Source organism: Oryza sativa, chromosome 4 (assembly GCF_034140825.1).
Source record: "Oryza sativa Japonica Group chromosome 4, ASM3414082v1".
NCBI classification, from domain to species: domain Eukaryota; kingdom Viridiplantae; phylum Streptophyta; class Magnoliopsida; order Poales; family Poaceae; genus Oryza; species Oryza sativa.
Window position 1 is genome coordinate 18948841 of NC_089038.1, and position 14579 is coordinate 18963419.

Genomic DNA, 14579 nt, shown 5'->3' on the forward strand with positions numbered 1-14579 from the left:
ACAAAACCAGATCCAATCGTATGCTCACGAACACTCACCAATAATGCCGATCTTAAAAAACAACAATCACAAACCAATCAGCCAAAAACACCAGACAAAACAAATCAAATCAACGACACGCACGTAATAGCTTATTTAGGCGGAATAGTTTCTATTCAACCTAATGTCTAACCTAAAATTTGATCAATTTGAAATTTATTTATGGACATCAACATAACCGATATGGTCCCTGATCATATGAACGGAATTATTACAAATTATGGTAGTAAAAATGATGGCTTGGTACAGACAAACACTCTTTTCATGACATAGCCAATGGTGAATCATCTCAATTTTCACTAAACCGGCAAACATAAAACTATCTGACACAAAACAATGGGCCACCTAGGCGCCATCTCCTTCCTTCTCGGGCCACTACATTGCCGGATCCAACGATTTTATTACCTTGGCTTCGAGGGATGAGGAGGAGGATGGCGACGGCTGCACGAACTGCTCCATCCAAGCTTTGCACCTTCGTGGCCAGCGTCGACCTGCTCCACCCGAGGCCGCCCCTTCCATGGTCGGGGGACACGGATTTGACCACCCCCCGCCAGATCCGGCAATGCGGCGATGGCGGTGACCGAACCGGAGCGCAACGGAGGTGGAGGCGGCGACGGGGACGCAATGGATGTGACGGCGGAGGTGGAGATGACGACGACGGCGGCGCGACGCGCAGACGGAGATGACGACGGCGACGGCGCGACATGGAGGCGGAGACGTCGGCGCACGGCGGAGGCGGAGATGACGACGGCGGCGGCGCGAGGCGGAGGCGGGGACGGCGGCGCGGAGCGGTGGCGGTGGGAGAGGGACAGGGAGGAGAGGGCGTGAGCGGCGGAGGCGGCTAGGGTTGGGGGAGGCGTTCGGGGACGCCGATGCGACGACGGCGGCAGCGGCGGCGCGAGCGGAAGGCGGATGCGGCGGCGTGAGCGGGAGGCGGAGACGGCGCAAGGCGGAGGCGGCGGAAGAGAGAGAGAGAGGGGGAGGGAGAGACGAGAGGGAGAAGGGTGCGGCGACGGGTTTGGGGAGTTAAGTAGTGGGCGTTATTTTGCGAAAAAGTCCCTACGCTTTAACTTTTTACATATAAGTCCCTATCCGGGAATTCTCCTCCATAAATACTGTTCGTGTGGGGCATATACGTAATTATAGAAAATCGGAGGGCTTTTTTGGAAAAAATTCCACCCAGCGCACTGTTCCTATCCGACGTGGCATCGCCCAGCGCTCGCCCAGCCCGCCGCTCTTAATAGTTTCTAATATTATGGCAGGACACCTCATCAGTTATCCACTTTAAATGTGTTCTGTATATTTGTCTCTCTTTTTTTTTTATCTTAGCAACCGTACCACTCCCTCCATTTTCAAATATAATAAACATTTGATTTATTTTCTTAAATTTTAACAACAATATTTATTCATATTCAATTACTTAGTTATTACTCTGTCATTTAAATACTTTACTTTAAACACACATAATATATTTAACTATTTACACGAATATTTGTAGAGAAAACGAGTAGTCAAACAAATTAGAAAAAAAATCAACTACGTTATAAAAAAAAACTGGAGATAGTACGTAACTAACTCCCTGATTTGACACATAAAACTTATATAACTTGTGTATTATACAAAAAAACACAGCTTCAGATCCCGATCCAAATGAAATTTTACTGTTAAATTGTTAAATTATAGTGGTTTAAAGTTTTATGTTTCCTCTAAAATAGTGACACAGTTCCCTTTCAAAAAAAAGTTTGATAAAGTGTAGTGTTGCGTGTGTAGTGGTGTGCGCGCGCGCTTGTTTCGTATAATCATAAAAATTAATAACAAAATAATTTATCCAAATGTTTTCAGTGTAATTGTAGGCCCCTCTCCATAGATTCATAGGTGCATGACTCCCTCCATCAGAATACAAATTATGGCACCCAAAAATATTACACACATGTAAATGAGATTTTCCATAAGTATTAAGAAAAATGTACCTCTGATTTTCGTCTATTAGAGCATAAATTATAAGTTATGGGACGTATTAGCGGGGGATGTGAGCATGGTATTCCATATGTAGTGATGTGCCGTGTAATGAAAAACATAAAAATCTTAGATCGGGAGCTATGGACATTTGTACTCCTCCGTCTCAATAATAATTCATTTTTGGCTCCTCACATTTGTCCCAAAATAATTTTATTTTCAACTAATCATTGCATCGGAGTTTGTGAAAGTAGAGAATTATTATATTGGGAGTAAATAAAATTAAGAATCATTTGATTTGATAAAATAAGGGTATTTTAGTTTTTTATTTTATTAGTATTTACGGGACAAGTGAAATTAAACTTATTTGATATGTAGGGAGCATCATCCAGATTCCAGATCTCACCGTTTCACAGTTACACAGTTTATACCCGCACGGATCCAAACTTCAGTCCTTTTCCATCACATCAACCTGTCATACACACACAACTTTTCAGTCACATCATCTCCAATTTCAACCAAAATCCAAACTTTGGACTCAACTAAACACAGCCTAAGGCCCTGTTTAGATGGGACTAAAACTTTTAAGTCCCTATCACATCGGATGTTTGAATACTAATTATAAATATTAAACGTAGACTATTAATAAAACTCATCCATAATCTTGGACTAATTCACGAGACGAATCTATTGAGCCTAATTAATCCATGATTAGCCTATGTGATGCTACAGTAAACATTCTCTAATTATGGATTAATTAGGCTTAAAAAATTTGTCTCGCGAATTAACTTTTATTTATGTAATTAGTTTTGTAAGTAGTCTATATTTAATACTCTAAATTAGTGTGTAAAGACAGGGACTAAAGTTAACCCTGGATCCAAACACCACCTAAGGAGATGACGGTATACATAGGGTTGTTTGGATGAGCTTAAAATTAAAGAAACAACTATCTTCGTCTCTAAATATAAGCGTTTTTATTGGATGTGATACGTCCAGATTCGTTGTACTATAATGTATCATAGTACTATTATGTATCCGAAAAGTTCTTATAAGGCATGTTCAATGGTAGAGACGAGTATTGGTCTGTTAAACAATAGTACAAGATTATTTATAGACCGCGTATTTACAGTAGTTGAGACAACAAATACTCTAATCATTAACTCAGAAAATATTCCTTTTGTTAATATTCTTTCCAATTTTTTACCCTCATGCAACCATATTTCCATATTATAGTGATTAAGAGTCATTGTTAAGCCGTTGTTATGTACTCCCTCCATTTTTTAATAAATGACGCCGTTGATTTTTTCTCACATGTTTGACCATTCGTCTTATTCAAAAATTTTATGCAAATATATAAGATATAAATCATACTTAAAGTACTATGAGTGATAAAACAACTCATAACAAAATAAATTATAATTATATATTTTTTTTTGAATAAGACGAATGGTCAAACATATGAGAAAAAGTCAACGATGTCATCTATTAAAAAACGGAGGTAGTATAACAACGATGTTTTATCGCTCCTCTTTCTCTTTCTTCCATGTCAACAAGTATTCCTAATTAGCAACACTAAGAGACCACTATTGATAACCATTGTGCATGCCCTTATATCTTGGGACGGAGGGAGTAGTTGATAATCAGCTTATGAGAACATGAAAAAAAACGAGTTTTTTAATTTTAATTTCTAGTTTATTTTCTAAATTGTACCGCTATAACATCTCACAATCTGAACGAAAAAAAACCGTTCAGAAGAGCTTCTATCTAATTACGCCATGTTTAGTTCTAAAATAATTCTTCAAACTTCCAACTTTTCATCGCATCAAAACTTTCCTACACACATAAACTTCTAACTTTTCCGTCACATCGTTCCAATTTCAACCAAAACTTGTAATTTTGGTGTGAACTAAACACAGCTTTAGAAACAGAAGCTCTCCCAAACAAAACGTGCAGTTCATCCATGGGGACATGGGGTGCGCGTCGTCCCGCTTCCACCGTGGTACGTACCGCGCCTAGTACGGTCGCTGCATGCACGCGCACGCATCGCATCCGCATTCCACCATCTTCTTCTTCCCCCCAACCCAACAACGGTTTTGGTGTTTCGCTCCGCCTTCCGCTTCCGCCGCTACGCGTTCGCCTCCCCTGCTCATCCTCTCCTCTCCTCTCCACTCCACCGCCACCGCCACCGCCACCGCCGCCGCCGCAACGCGTTCTCGCTTTCCGATCTCGCGGTGCGGGCGCCCACATGAGGTTCAGGTTCCGCAACAAGGCTGCGGCGGCGGGAGACGGCAGCCGGCCGGCCTCTTCTCCTCCTAACGCCGGCAAGTTCGCGGCGCCTGTTGCCGGCGGCGGAGGGGCGGCGGACGTCGCCGGCGAGAGCCCGGATCAGGACAGCACAAGGAATGGTGCGTCACGTAAAACACCCTTCGATCTCTTCTCCCCTTCCTTCCGCTGCACGATCTTGAGTTCTTGATGATTCCTTATGTTATTGTTGTTCTTGTTGTTATCAATTAATTAATTAATTAATTAACCACGGCATCACGAAATTCACCGCGGAATTTCTTGCTCCTTGAGTTCTTGTTCTTGCAATCTCGCATCCCCGTGATAAAGATAAACCCGGATTAGTTATTTTAGTTGAAAATTCTCATCTCATCCGCACCGACATGGCAAAATAATTCAGTTCCTTCACCACCACTAGTGGGGTTAGTTGAGTCGTCTCGAGGCAACGAATACTTTTATCCCCCCCTCTTGCAATTGATTAATCCCGTTTCAATTCATCATCGAATTGATTTTGTTTTGGTGCGATACCAATCAGGGGGCAGTGCTGTGCAGCTGCAAAATCTTCTTGCTAACTTTTCTTGTCAATTATCATCATCGTGGCGTCCACCGCGTGCCTCTCTGCCTCTGTTCGTCAGGCCAAGTACTCACCACTCTGCCAACCATGTGGTAGATTAGATTAGATTGGCAGCTTCGAGTCCGACACGACGAGCCGTGGGGGCCCCGACCTGATTGCAAATGTGAAATGTCAATGTCCTTGCTGGGATTGTTCACCTTATTCCTTGCTCCTTCTTTTGATCTTGATTGCTCTCTTGTTTTGGGATGAGGTGGTATGTGTAGTAGTACTAGTCTTGATGTTAGTGTCAGGACAGTGATTTTCTAACCCCTTGGATGTGCTTAATTTCTTGCGGATTTTAATGTGTCTTGTGTGGTGGGATTGGGTTTTCAAAGACGACGGCCTGGAAATTAGGACATGTGGAGTTAACAACAGGATCGTGTCATTTGGACATTATGGATTGTTGATACTAACAGGGGTGATTAAGAATGGATTTATTTTCTCTTTCGTACATGTTGGAAAACTTGTCTGTGTTCGTGGAATTTTGCATCACTCGTACAGATTCCTGACAAATAACTGGCAAGGGACAGTATAGAAGAAAAGTGCTTTTTATCTGATTACATCTGATAGGCTCTGTTGTTCAATGTTTCTTCATTTTACTCTGTTTACGCGTTTCTTCTTCGAAGATTCTTTGCAATAAACTGAAGTCACAGTTCTTTGAGGACTATTAAAGTTAAGAGTTCAATTGATCTCTAGGGGAATGCAGGCAATATTTTGTGCCATATTCAATTGCAATGCTCTTTTGTTTGATAATGCATTCAGCTATGACAGCAAACAAGACCATGCATTATGGTATTCTAATGCTGAAACATTTACCTCACTATTGAATTGATCGACTGTCCCAGGAAGCAAAGATGAATCGTTCTTCGAGGCAAGACCCTGGTTAGACTCCGACAGTGAAGATGATTTCCACAGTGTGAGAGGAGGTACCAAAAAAAATTCCTCAAAAAAAAAGTGAACAAAATTATGCTGCTGTATCACTGGAGTTTGTTACCAAAGCATTAACATTACTGCCTTCTGTTTATCTGAACTCTACAGATTTCACTCCATCAAGAGGCACCACCCCAGATCATCAGAGACAGTCACCATTCGCGGGGCGAATATCGGTGGACAGATCGGAGCCTTCTCTGATCGAGAAGAAGCAGAGGCTCCTCGAACTTCTCCAGGAGAAGCAGCAGTACGACGATGACAGCGTCGCTGATGTCGGTAGCGAGATCGAGAACGGCGCTGTCCATGCTGAAGAGTATCTGAAATCATCGAGGAAAGGCGCAAAGGCGAACAGGGCATCCAAGTCCAGGGGAGGCTGCTTCCCAAGCTCTTTTTGGAAGATCAAATTCAGGAGCTGCAGGAAGAAGAGAAAAGAGCAGAATGATTAGCTGAATTTTAGCAGCATTGTGATGTTGAATTTTGTTTTTCTACTTCCTGTGAAAATTGCTTTTTACGACAGCGAGGGGAATATATATACTTTTTACCCCTGAAATGCTTCAGCTGGAAACGACAAAAAGAAGTTTTGAAGTGGCCGCTTATTGTGCTGTAAAAAAACAAGCAATGCAAATATAATGTAGGGAAAAAGTATACATGTTTACTTGTTAATTGTCATTGATGATTTTGTTGGCATGTGTTGATATATGACTATATTTGCTGGACCATCAACATGTAACACTGTTGCCATGTCCAGTTGATTCTTTTTGTACAAGCAAGGAACCTTTCTTGGGCCCCTCTTTGCCTGCATTATTATTATTATTGACATGCCTGGTCACCTAAGGTTCCTCTTGTTTTGACTCCCTAGAGATAATCTGCTCAAGGTCCAAAATTTATTTACTTCTTGCAAATTTAGGATGGAATAAAAGTTGATATGAATGAGCTTCTGTAATGAGAAATTGGTGTATTTCCACCTTAAACAGCACAAAACATTCTTGAAAAAGAAGTTCCATGATTACCACCAAATCCATACAGGATAGTCACTAAGATTTGACGGACATGTGAGTAAGAATATTCTTCATTCCGGCCAAACCACAAAGGAGTTGAAATTTCTTTTATCATAAAATAGAATGGAATGTTTTTTTTAAAAAAATAGGTGTCCTTGCAACGTGCATTTGTTCATTCCCATTATTACATTACAATTCAGCACCAGAGTAGTACTCCAGTAAGGTAGTTGGTTATGCTCAATTAATTAAATCATCCTTAGAAGCCATGCATCATGGTCAATCTGGATGATGGTATACTAGTTTGTGGGGATCCATCACCAACTAGGCAAATTATTCTACTCATGGCAGGCGTTGGCTGGCAATAATGCTGCTCCTATTGCTAATGCAGGAAACAGACAAATGCTGGAGCAGTATTGTTAGTACTGTACTGAGTACTAGCAGAGAAGCTCCAAAATTATGCTCAGAATTTTTGCTATTTGTTTCTTGGGTTTACTGTTTTTACATAAAAAAGGGAGCTGCTGTCAACTGCTCCACTCTTAAAAGCTCTTGATCAATTTGCAAAATAGCTGTTGTCAACTTTCAGTTAATGCGACTATGGTCAATTTGATAATTGGTTATCTTTGTTGTCTCTGAAGTCTGAACCCAGCGTCCTTATAGGTTCTTAGATGTAGTACATTTTACTGTATCCTTTACAGTAAAACTCAATGATAGCTAAGCTGGGGCTGGTAATTGCAAATCAAAACTTTTAGTTTGCTTCAAAGACATGCCTCTTTTACCTTTGAGAGCTTTGAAGCATTTGCGGCAACTTTTTCCTGACAGCATTTGTTGATGTAGGTCCTCTAGTGTAGAGTAGCACTGGGTAGCAAATGGAATCTTGTATCATCAGAACAGTGAAGTGTGCAAGTACACCCACAAGTCAGTTCACTGCAAAGTGAAATAAAGGAGCAAGAGAAATCTGACATTATTCAGGAAGTGAAATGTCTGCATCTTTACACAAAATGTTTGGTCCAACACACAAGCTAGCTGACGAATTGAGTGCATGCTTGTGGCTAGGAATAATCTGAACAGAGAATCACATATAAACAGAGTTCCAGAAGAACATATAGACACTAGAATGCAAGAAATATATACTCCCTCTGTCCCACAGAAAACAAACCTAGATTGGACGTGACTCCGTCCAGGTTCGTTGTACTAGAATATGTCACATATAATTCTAGATTTGTTTTTTATGGGACGGAGGAAGTACAATCTATGCCTACTGATGACATCAACTTTCAATGGTCACACTGCATAAGCACAGCCCTGATGGCTTGAGCGTCGACGTGTGCCATTCAGATCCCGCAGGCGCGGTCGGATCATACATCAGAGTCTGATACCCAGGCTCTTCCTCCTGGGAAAACAGCAGCAGCTTCCCATCAAGCACCCCAAGGCTGAACAGAGTGGCTGAGCTACCGGTAAGCGGCACCGGGATCTTCTGCCATGAACTGTCTGAAGGGTTGAAGATCGCGAGTGACCGCTGGTTCTTCCACTCGATGCAGAACAGCCTTTTGTTGATGACAGCATGAGAGGTGACCATGACACAACCCTTCTTGATCTCGGTCCAGGAATGGAGAATGGGATCATACACGTCAATGAAACGGGAATTGCCAATGGTGAAGCTTGACCGGCCACCCATGATGTAGAGCTTGCCGTTGAAGCTGCAGGCAAAGGAGCCCCACCTTGGTCTGCGAAGGCTCTCTATTATTGTCCATTTGTTTCTTTGTGGATCATATACTTCAACACTTGACAAGCCATCGCCATCAGAACCAAATCCACCAGCAACATATACTGCACCATTGACCTCTGCACATGCGAAGTCACGACGGGCCACGTTCATCTTGGCCAGTGCAGCCCACCTGAGTATTTTAAGCAGAATGAATTAGTTTTGTTAATTTTGTATTTTAACTTACAATGATCAAGTTCCTATTTAAATTTTTTTACTCTGTATTTAGAAAACTCATGGCACTAATGGATTACCTGTACAAGGTTTTTTGGGAAACTATTGCTACTATGAGAATTTGAAGTATTCATCTGATGTAAGAAAAGAAGACAAAGGAGCACTGTAATAAATGCTTGTAATGACTCGAGCATACCTGTTCAGACGAGCATCATACTGATAAACTTCATCAGAAACACATTCTTTTCCATAATCAACACCATAGCCAGCCATGACAAGCAGCTTTCCATCAAGAACAACCACACTAAATCCAGCTTTAGTCAGTCCAGGCATAGGAGGAAGCATCCTATTCTGCTGCTCCAGGCTCCCCAGCACCTCCCAATAGGGTCCCTTTCCTCCATCTCCAGTGATCAGGGCATAAATCCGCTCTTCAAGCCTCCCGACCTCCTTCCTAACAGCAATGAACTCCTTGCTCCCAATGAATGACATCCAACTCTTGGACACTGCACCCATGACAGGGAAGTAGCTCCGAGGGACAAGGGCAAGGCATACTTTCGCTAAGTCTTCTGGCAAACCAGGTATCAGTGCTCCGTATGAATCACCTTGGGTTCTAGTAGGAAACTTCAGCTGCATTGTAGCAGGGAGGTTGGTCTGTGCTTTAACAAATGGCTCTCTTGCTCCAACAAGTGTTAGCATTGCCACAAGCAGCAGCAGGGCACCTTTTAGGCTTTAGCACTTCGTTTTGTTAACACTAAACAGCTTAAATGATCCCTTTTATCACTTGCTTAGTTGCTATGTATCACGGCTGTCCTAGCAGGGGGATTCATGATATCCATCACCAACGGGGATCATCAGATAAAATGGTCTGAATGATGCGAAAATGAGGTTCTTCAGCTCAGATTTCTCTGTCTTAATCTTTTCTGTGTCAAATGCCATCCGATGGTGGAAGACCTTAAAATGGATTCTCCTGATCTCCTTATTAATGAAGTAAGAACATGTCCCTGTCTTGCACATTTGGCATTCAATATCTAAATAAAATAATGGATACCATTTATGCTGGATAGAAATAGGATGTTAGCATCCGTCATTTAGGTTATTATTAGTGTACCAATGGCTATACGATTTTGATAGCCATTAACCACCTGTGGTTTCCATTTTCATCACAGCCAGTTACCTACATGGACAAAATTAAAGAGATAATTTTTTAGAGTACGGTTTTTCTCAAATAAAATTATTAATTACAAAAATCAAAATAACAGTACAAGTATTAAAAAACATCAGACAAATTGAAGATTAAATCATATATAAACCGGAGATCATACAAATATAGGGAGTCATCATACAATTACCACTGCTTTAAAATAAAAAAAATTGATCAGAGAATCAAAATTGACATATAGGAAACTAAAATACCGGAAATATTCAGGGGTTATATATGAAAGGTAAAAAAGGGTGAAACCAAGGTGTGTCCATCGCCTTGATGATGCGCAATAAGGGAAAGTTTGACGTTTCTCCATGCTATATTTGCTTTAATGAATCACTAAGTCTAAAAGCTCATTTCAAAGAACTTAAACTAGATTTTACTTCCCCTACTCAATAAACAGGGTAAGTCCATAATAACCCTTATCCTCGCCAAAATAGATACTGCCCCTACTTAATAAACATGGATGAATCCATAATAATTCTTACCCTTGCCAAAATAGAGATATCGCATTCAAAGAAGTTCAATTGAAAATAGTGTATGGGTTACAGGCCATGCTGCCAACTCTCACAAATGTAGCTGCTAGGCAGCAACATTGTGACTCTTCTAGACACCACCTTGTTATATGACACAAAGCATAATTGCCCCATACACGAACAAATGACTTGAAAAAATGGGTCGGGGATTTATTTTAGTATTATAAAATGGGTAGTTTAGAAAAAGTAAGCATAATATTGCTTACTTTTTCTATACTACCAGTTTTACAATAATATACAAAATAATCCCCAGAACATTTTTAACATACAACTTGTAGGTCATATTTTTTGTATCAGGACAACATGCTTCTCAACGTGTATCATGGTGGCGTCTAGTGGAATCACAATCTTGCTGAGAGTAGTGAGCAAAGCAACCCCATCATTTCAGATTGAACTTATTTGACCAAATATCTCTATCTGGTATGAGTTAAGGACTATTATAAATACACTCTGTTTATTACGTAGGGGCAGCAATAATTATTATAAGAGTCTAAATTAGATCTCAGAGCCGACAAGAGCTCATGTGTTGGATGTTCTATGCCAGGTGCTTTTAAATGAGCCTACAGATGCTTACAATTCATCAAGGCAAGAATGGAGAAACATTAATTTTCCTCTTATTGTGCATCATTAAGGCCATAAAATACTCATTGATTTCATCATATTTACCTTAACTTTCATATATAGCCTCCTGACACTTCCGATTGTTTAGCTTTCAGTATATCAATTCTGAGTCTGTGATCAAACTATGAATATGTATTAAAGCAAAGGTAAACAATACGATGACTCCTTATATTTGTATGCTGTCTAGTTGGTACATATATGAAATGTAAACCATCAATCTATCTGATGTTCAGTGATGCTTTTTTTGTTGACATGGACCTTTTTGAACATCTGACCACATTTCAGTAGTGAGATTCCTCGTGCACAAATATGTACGGTGTACTTCAAAGTTGAACCTGTCGCAGGCACTTGACTAGTTAAAAAAGAAAAAGCAGGGTTATACATCACAAAGTTTCATGCAATGAGCCATAAAGATTGTAACACCGATTGAGAAAAAAAGCAACAGTTCCAAGGACTAACAACACCGGATGGCACAACAACACACGAGACTGAAACCCAACAGAACCTTTCCAAAATTCCGAAGTCTGTGATCAAGATCAGTGCATGAATGGTAGGGATTACAATTTACAAGTACACTAAACTTGCTATACGAAGCGAAACCGTAGCTTCGTTGACTCAAGAAGCAACAACAAACGTAAGCAAGCGCGAAAGCACAACGCACCAAAGTTTACGTGAGCTACCGACATCGCGCAAGTCTTCGAACAGTGCCGGCACAGCTCTAAACAGAAGAACAGTCTTACATGGGATGGGTACCACCACACCACAGCAGCTTGCAGGCAAATCAATAATACTAACACACATTACTCAGAATAAGCTACTACTACATATACAATACAATTTATCATCAAGACACACAGAGTATGCCGCAGTTGGCACAGACAAAGTAGACAACATCTATCCAGTGTAGTTTCTTTGTAATTGGCAGCAAACTCTAGATCGAAAACCTAACAGACTTACCGTGTGTGTGTGGTGGTGAGGGTGGGTTAGGGGTGTATGGCCCAGGCTGCCCTCGAAAGGCAGCCTTGGGGGAGGGGGTCCGACGTCGCGAGGCGGACGCCGGCCGGGGACGGGCTTGGCCGGTGTGGTGGGCGGCATGGCGACGGCGCGAGGCGGCGGAAGTATGGTTTGCGGCGGCGGCGGGGGCGGATCGGAAGTAGGGTTTGCGGCAGTGGCGCCGGCGATTTCACGAGGCGTACGAGAGAAGTCCGAGCTCCGTAGGCCTTTTGGACTTGGGCCGTGCCAGGCTGGGACGGCACGGCCCATCTGCTTCGTGCCAAAACGGGCCTCGTGCAGGCCCAATGCACGTCGCAGCAGGGCTTTTTTTTTGGGTGGGGGGGGGGGGGCCGTTCGGTTAGGAAACATCTATCGGGCCACTTCTTCTATGATATTTAAACGATTTTGCTAAACATCGTGATTTCTTCTATGATATTTAACGTTTTGTTGGGCGTAGAATCGTGCGCCGAGATTAGTGGAGAAATAAGCACGGATGACGTTTTCTCGCTCTTGCTTTCTCCGCTTCCTTATCGCTCTCTCTCTCTTTCTTTTCTAAATAAAAATTATTTTCTTTAACGGTTGAAAAATTAAGATATTTGAAACTAAAATAAAATATAAACTAAAATTACATTTGTAAATTCAGCTGATGTGACATGTAAGCGCATTGTAATTTTGATAAAAATGTTGTGTAAGTAAATATGTATTTGTTTTTTTCTTTTATAGTCCGTTAAATGTAAATCTAAGAGTTGAAAAAATCTGGGTGATTTTTTATTAGAAATCACCCAACAATAGGCAGTTAAAGCTCATGAGCTGGAAGTTCTAGACATGATATACCGATATCATTTTCATAAAACTAATATAATAATATTATTGTTTCAAAATTTCGTACTTTTAATTTTTTTCAGCGTCACATTGAAGTTGACAGTGGATAGTTAAATTAATAAATATATTTTTTTTTACCATTTTTGATTGTTAGGATATCGTTAGCACATACTCCATCTGTTACATAAAAAATCAACTTAATACCGGATGTGACATATCTAGTCTTACGAATCTGGGTATACATATGTTCCAGATTCGTAGTATTAGAATATGTCATATCTAGTTCTAGATTCGTTTTTTACGGGACGGAGGGAGTACGCTAGAAATTTCTTTGCTCACCATGATGCTTTACTGATTGTATTCATGTCAAAGCCTTTAGGGACTAGGAGTAATTAACAATTTACACCATAAAACATACTACTAGAATGGTTTTCCTAGAATGCTAGTTCATGCTAATCTAATGAACATATTACGTTTCTTCTAAGGATAACATTTGTCAAGCCATTCACTTAAAGAGGAGTAGAGAAAACACCACAGTTTGGTGGTTACATTACATAGATGTTAAATAATTTTTGATACTTCAAAGCCTATACAATCAATCACAAATTAAAAAGGAAGCCTCGTAGCCTAAGACCTTGAGAATCAGATCGTCAGGGCATCTTCTCTCGCTGATAAAATCGAAAACATAACCAACAAAACCACATATGTTTTTTGAACTAAACAAAATGATCAAAATTTAAGTTCCAGTTCGTTATGCCCTGCATCTCATATATGGTAAAAAACCATTCCCTCTTCCACATCCAAATAGCAGCGAAAACTAACAACTAATCGCCACGACGATTGACGAAACGAGAATTATTTTGCAGGGCTAAGAACCATCTGCAGAGAAGAGAAAAAGAAATGCATCTTTGGAAACCAAAAAACTCGATCCATTCAAAGGCTTCAAAATCAAACAAAATGGTGTGCTGAGCGAAACGATCAAACAAGAACTCACAGCAACAAGCCTGAAGAACACTAGAAAGCTTGTTTTTTTTTTCTCCTTATCCCCTAGGTCAGAGAACGGTCAATTCTACCCCGAAATTAGACAAGATTAAGCTAGCACGGGTATGGTAAACACAGGGATTAACATTTACCTGGAATAATATGGAAATTTTGGCTGGAGTCTGGAATGTTGAAAGCTTTGGAGCGTAACAAGCCAACGATAATGGAGAAACTCTTCAGAGTTTTGGAAGGTTAGGAAGAGCAAGTAGGGTGGTGAGCTCCTGGCTATCGTTTTTATAGCTCCAATTTGCTGGAGATATGTATTGAAATGAAATTTCGCCGTCTTTTCTCCTCTCCTAAATTGGTGGAACTGCGATGGTCATACGTTTGCCTGGTCCAGATTCAGTTTCAGTACAAAGCTGAAGGATATATATGACCAAAATGAGAAGTCACTGTTCCTCACTGACATTTTTTTTTCTTTTATAAATTGGATGTCCCTGTCAAACTCTTTGTGGTATGGATTCAAATGTTACGTACATGATATGCATTCAAATGCTTCAATGGAATTAAACTTATCACCAACCAAACCAAGCACACCAGGTTGGCTATGCTTGTGTATATATACAATATATATACATAGTTCAGTGAGTGCCAGGCTTGACCATCAGCAACT

At 40.8% G+C, this 14579-nt stretch overlaps 2 protein-coding genes across 11 annotated transcripts; one reads left to right on the forward strand and one right to left on the reverse strand.

Annotated features, from left to right (window-relative positions):
* The first annotated feature begins 4090 nt into the window (after nucleotides 1-4090).
* LOC4335629 (uncharacterized protein At3g27210) lies at nucleotides 4091-6505 on the forward strand. Its single transcript, XM_015778976.2, has 3 exons — nucleotides 4091-4400; nucleotides 5734-5814; nucleotides 5927-6505. The coding sequence occupies exons 1-3, from the start codon at nucleotides 4241-4243 to the stop codon at nucleotides 6262-6264; spliced, it is 579 nt and encodes a 192-aa protein (XP_015634462.2). The 5' UTR covers nucleotides 4091-4240; the 3' UTR covers nucleotides 6265-6505.
* A 1248-nt stretch (nucleotides 6506-7753) lies between these two features.
* LOC4335630 (F-box/kelch-repeat protein At1g67480) lies at nucleotides 7754-14298 on the reverse strand. 10 transcript variants are annotated; one of them, XM_015780715.3, is made up of 4 exons: nucleotides 14059-14297; nucleotides 11369-11445; nucleotides 8949-9926; nucleotides 7754-8711 (listed from the first exon to the last, which is right to left on the reverse strand). In XM_015780715.3, exons 3-4 carry the CDS (start codon nucleotides 9446-9448, stop codon nucleotides 8084-8086), a joined length of 1128 nt encoding a protein of 375 aa, XP_015636201.1. In that variant the 5' UTR covers nucleotides 9449-9926; nucleotides 11369-11445; nucleotides 14059-14297; the 3' UTR covers nucleotides 7754-8083. The 10 variants fall into 10 exon arrangements, with proteins under 10 accessions (XP_015636201.1, XP_015636199.1, XP_015636202.1 ...); XM_015780713.3 differs by having other exon boundaries at nucleotides 11369-11462; nucleotides 14059-14293; XM_015780716.3 differs by having other exon boundaries at nucleotides 11156-11445; nucleotides 14059-14287.
* Nucleotides 14299-14579: the final 281 nt, after the last annotated feature.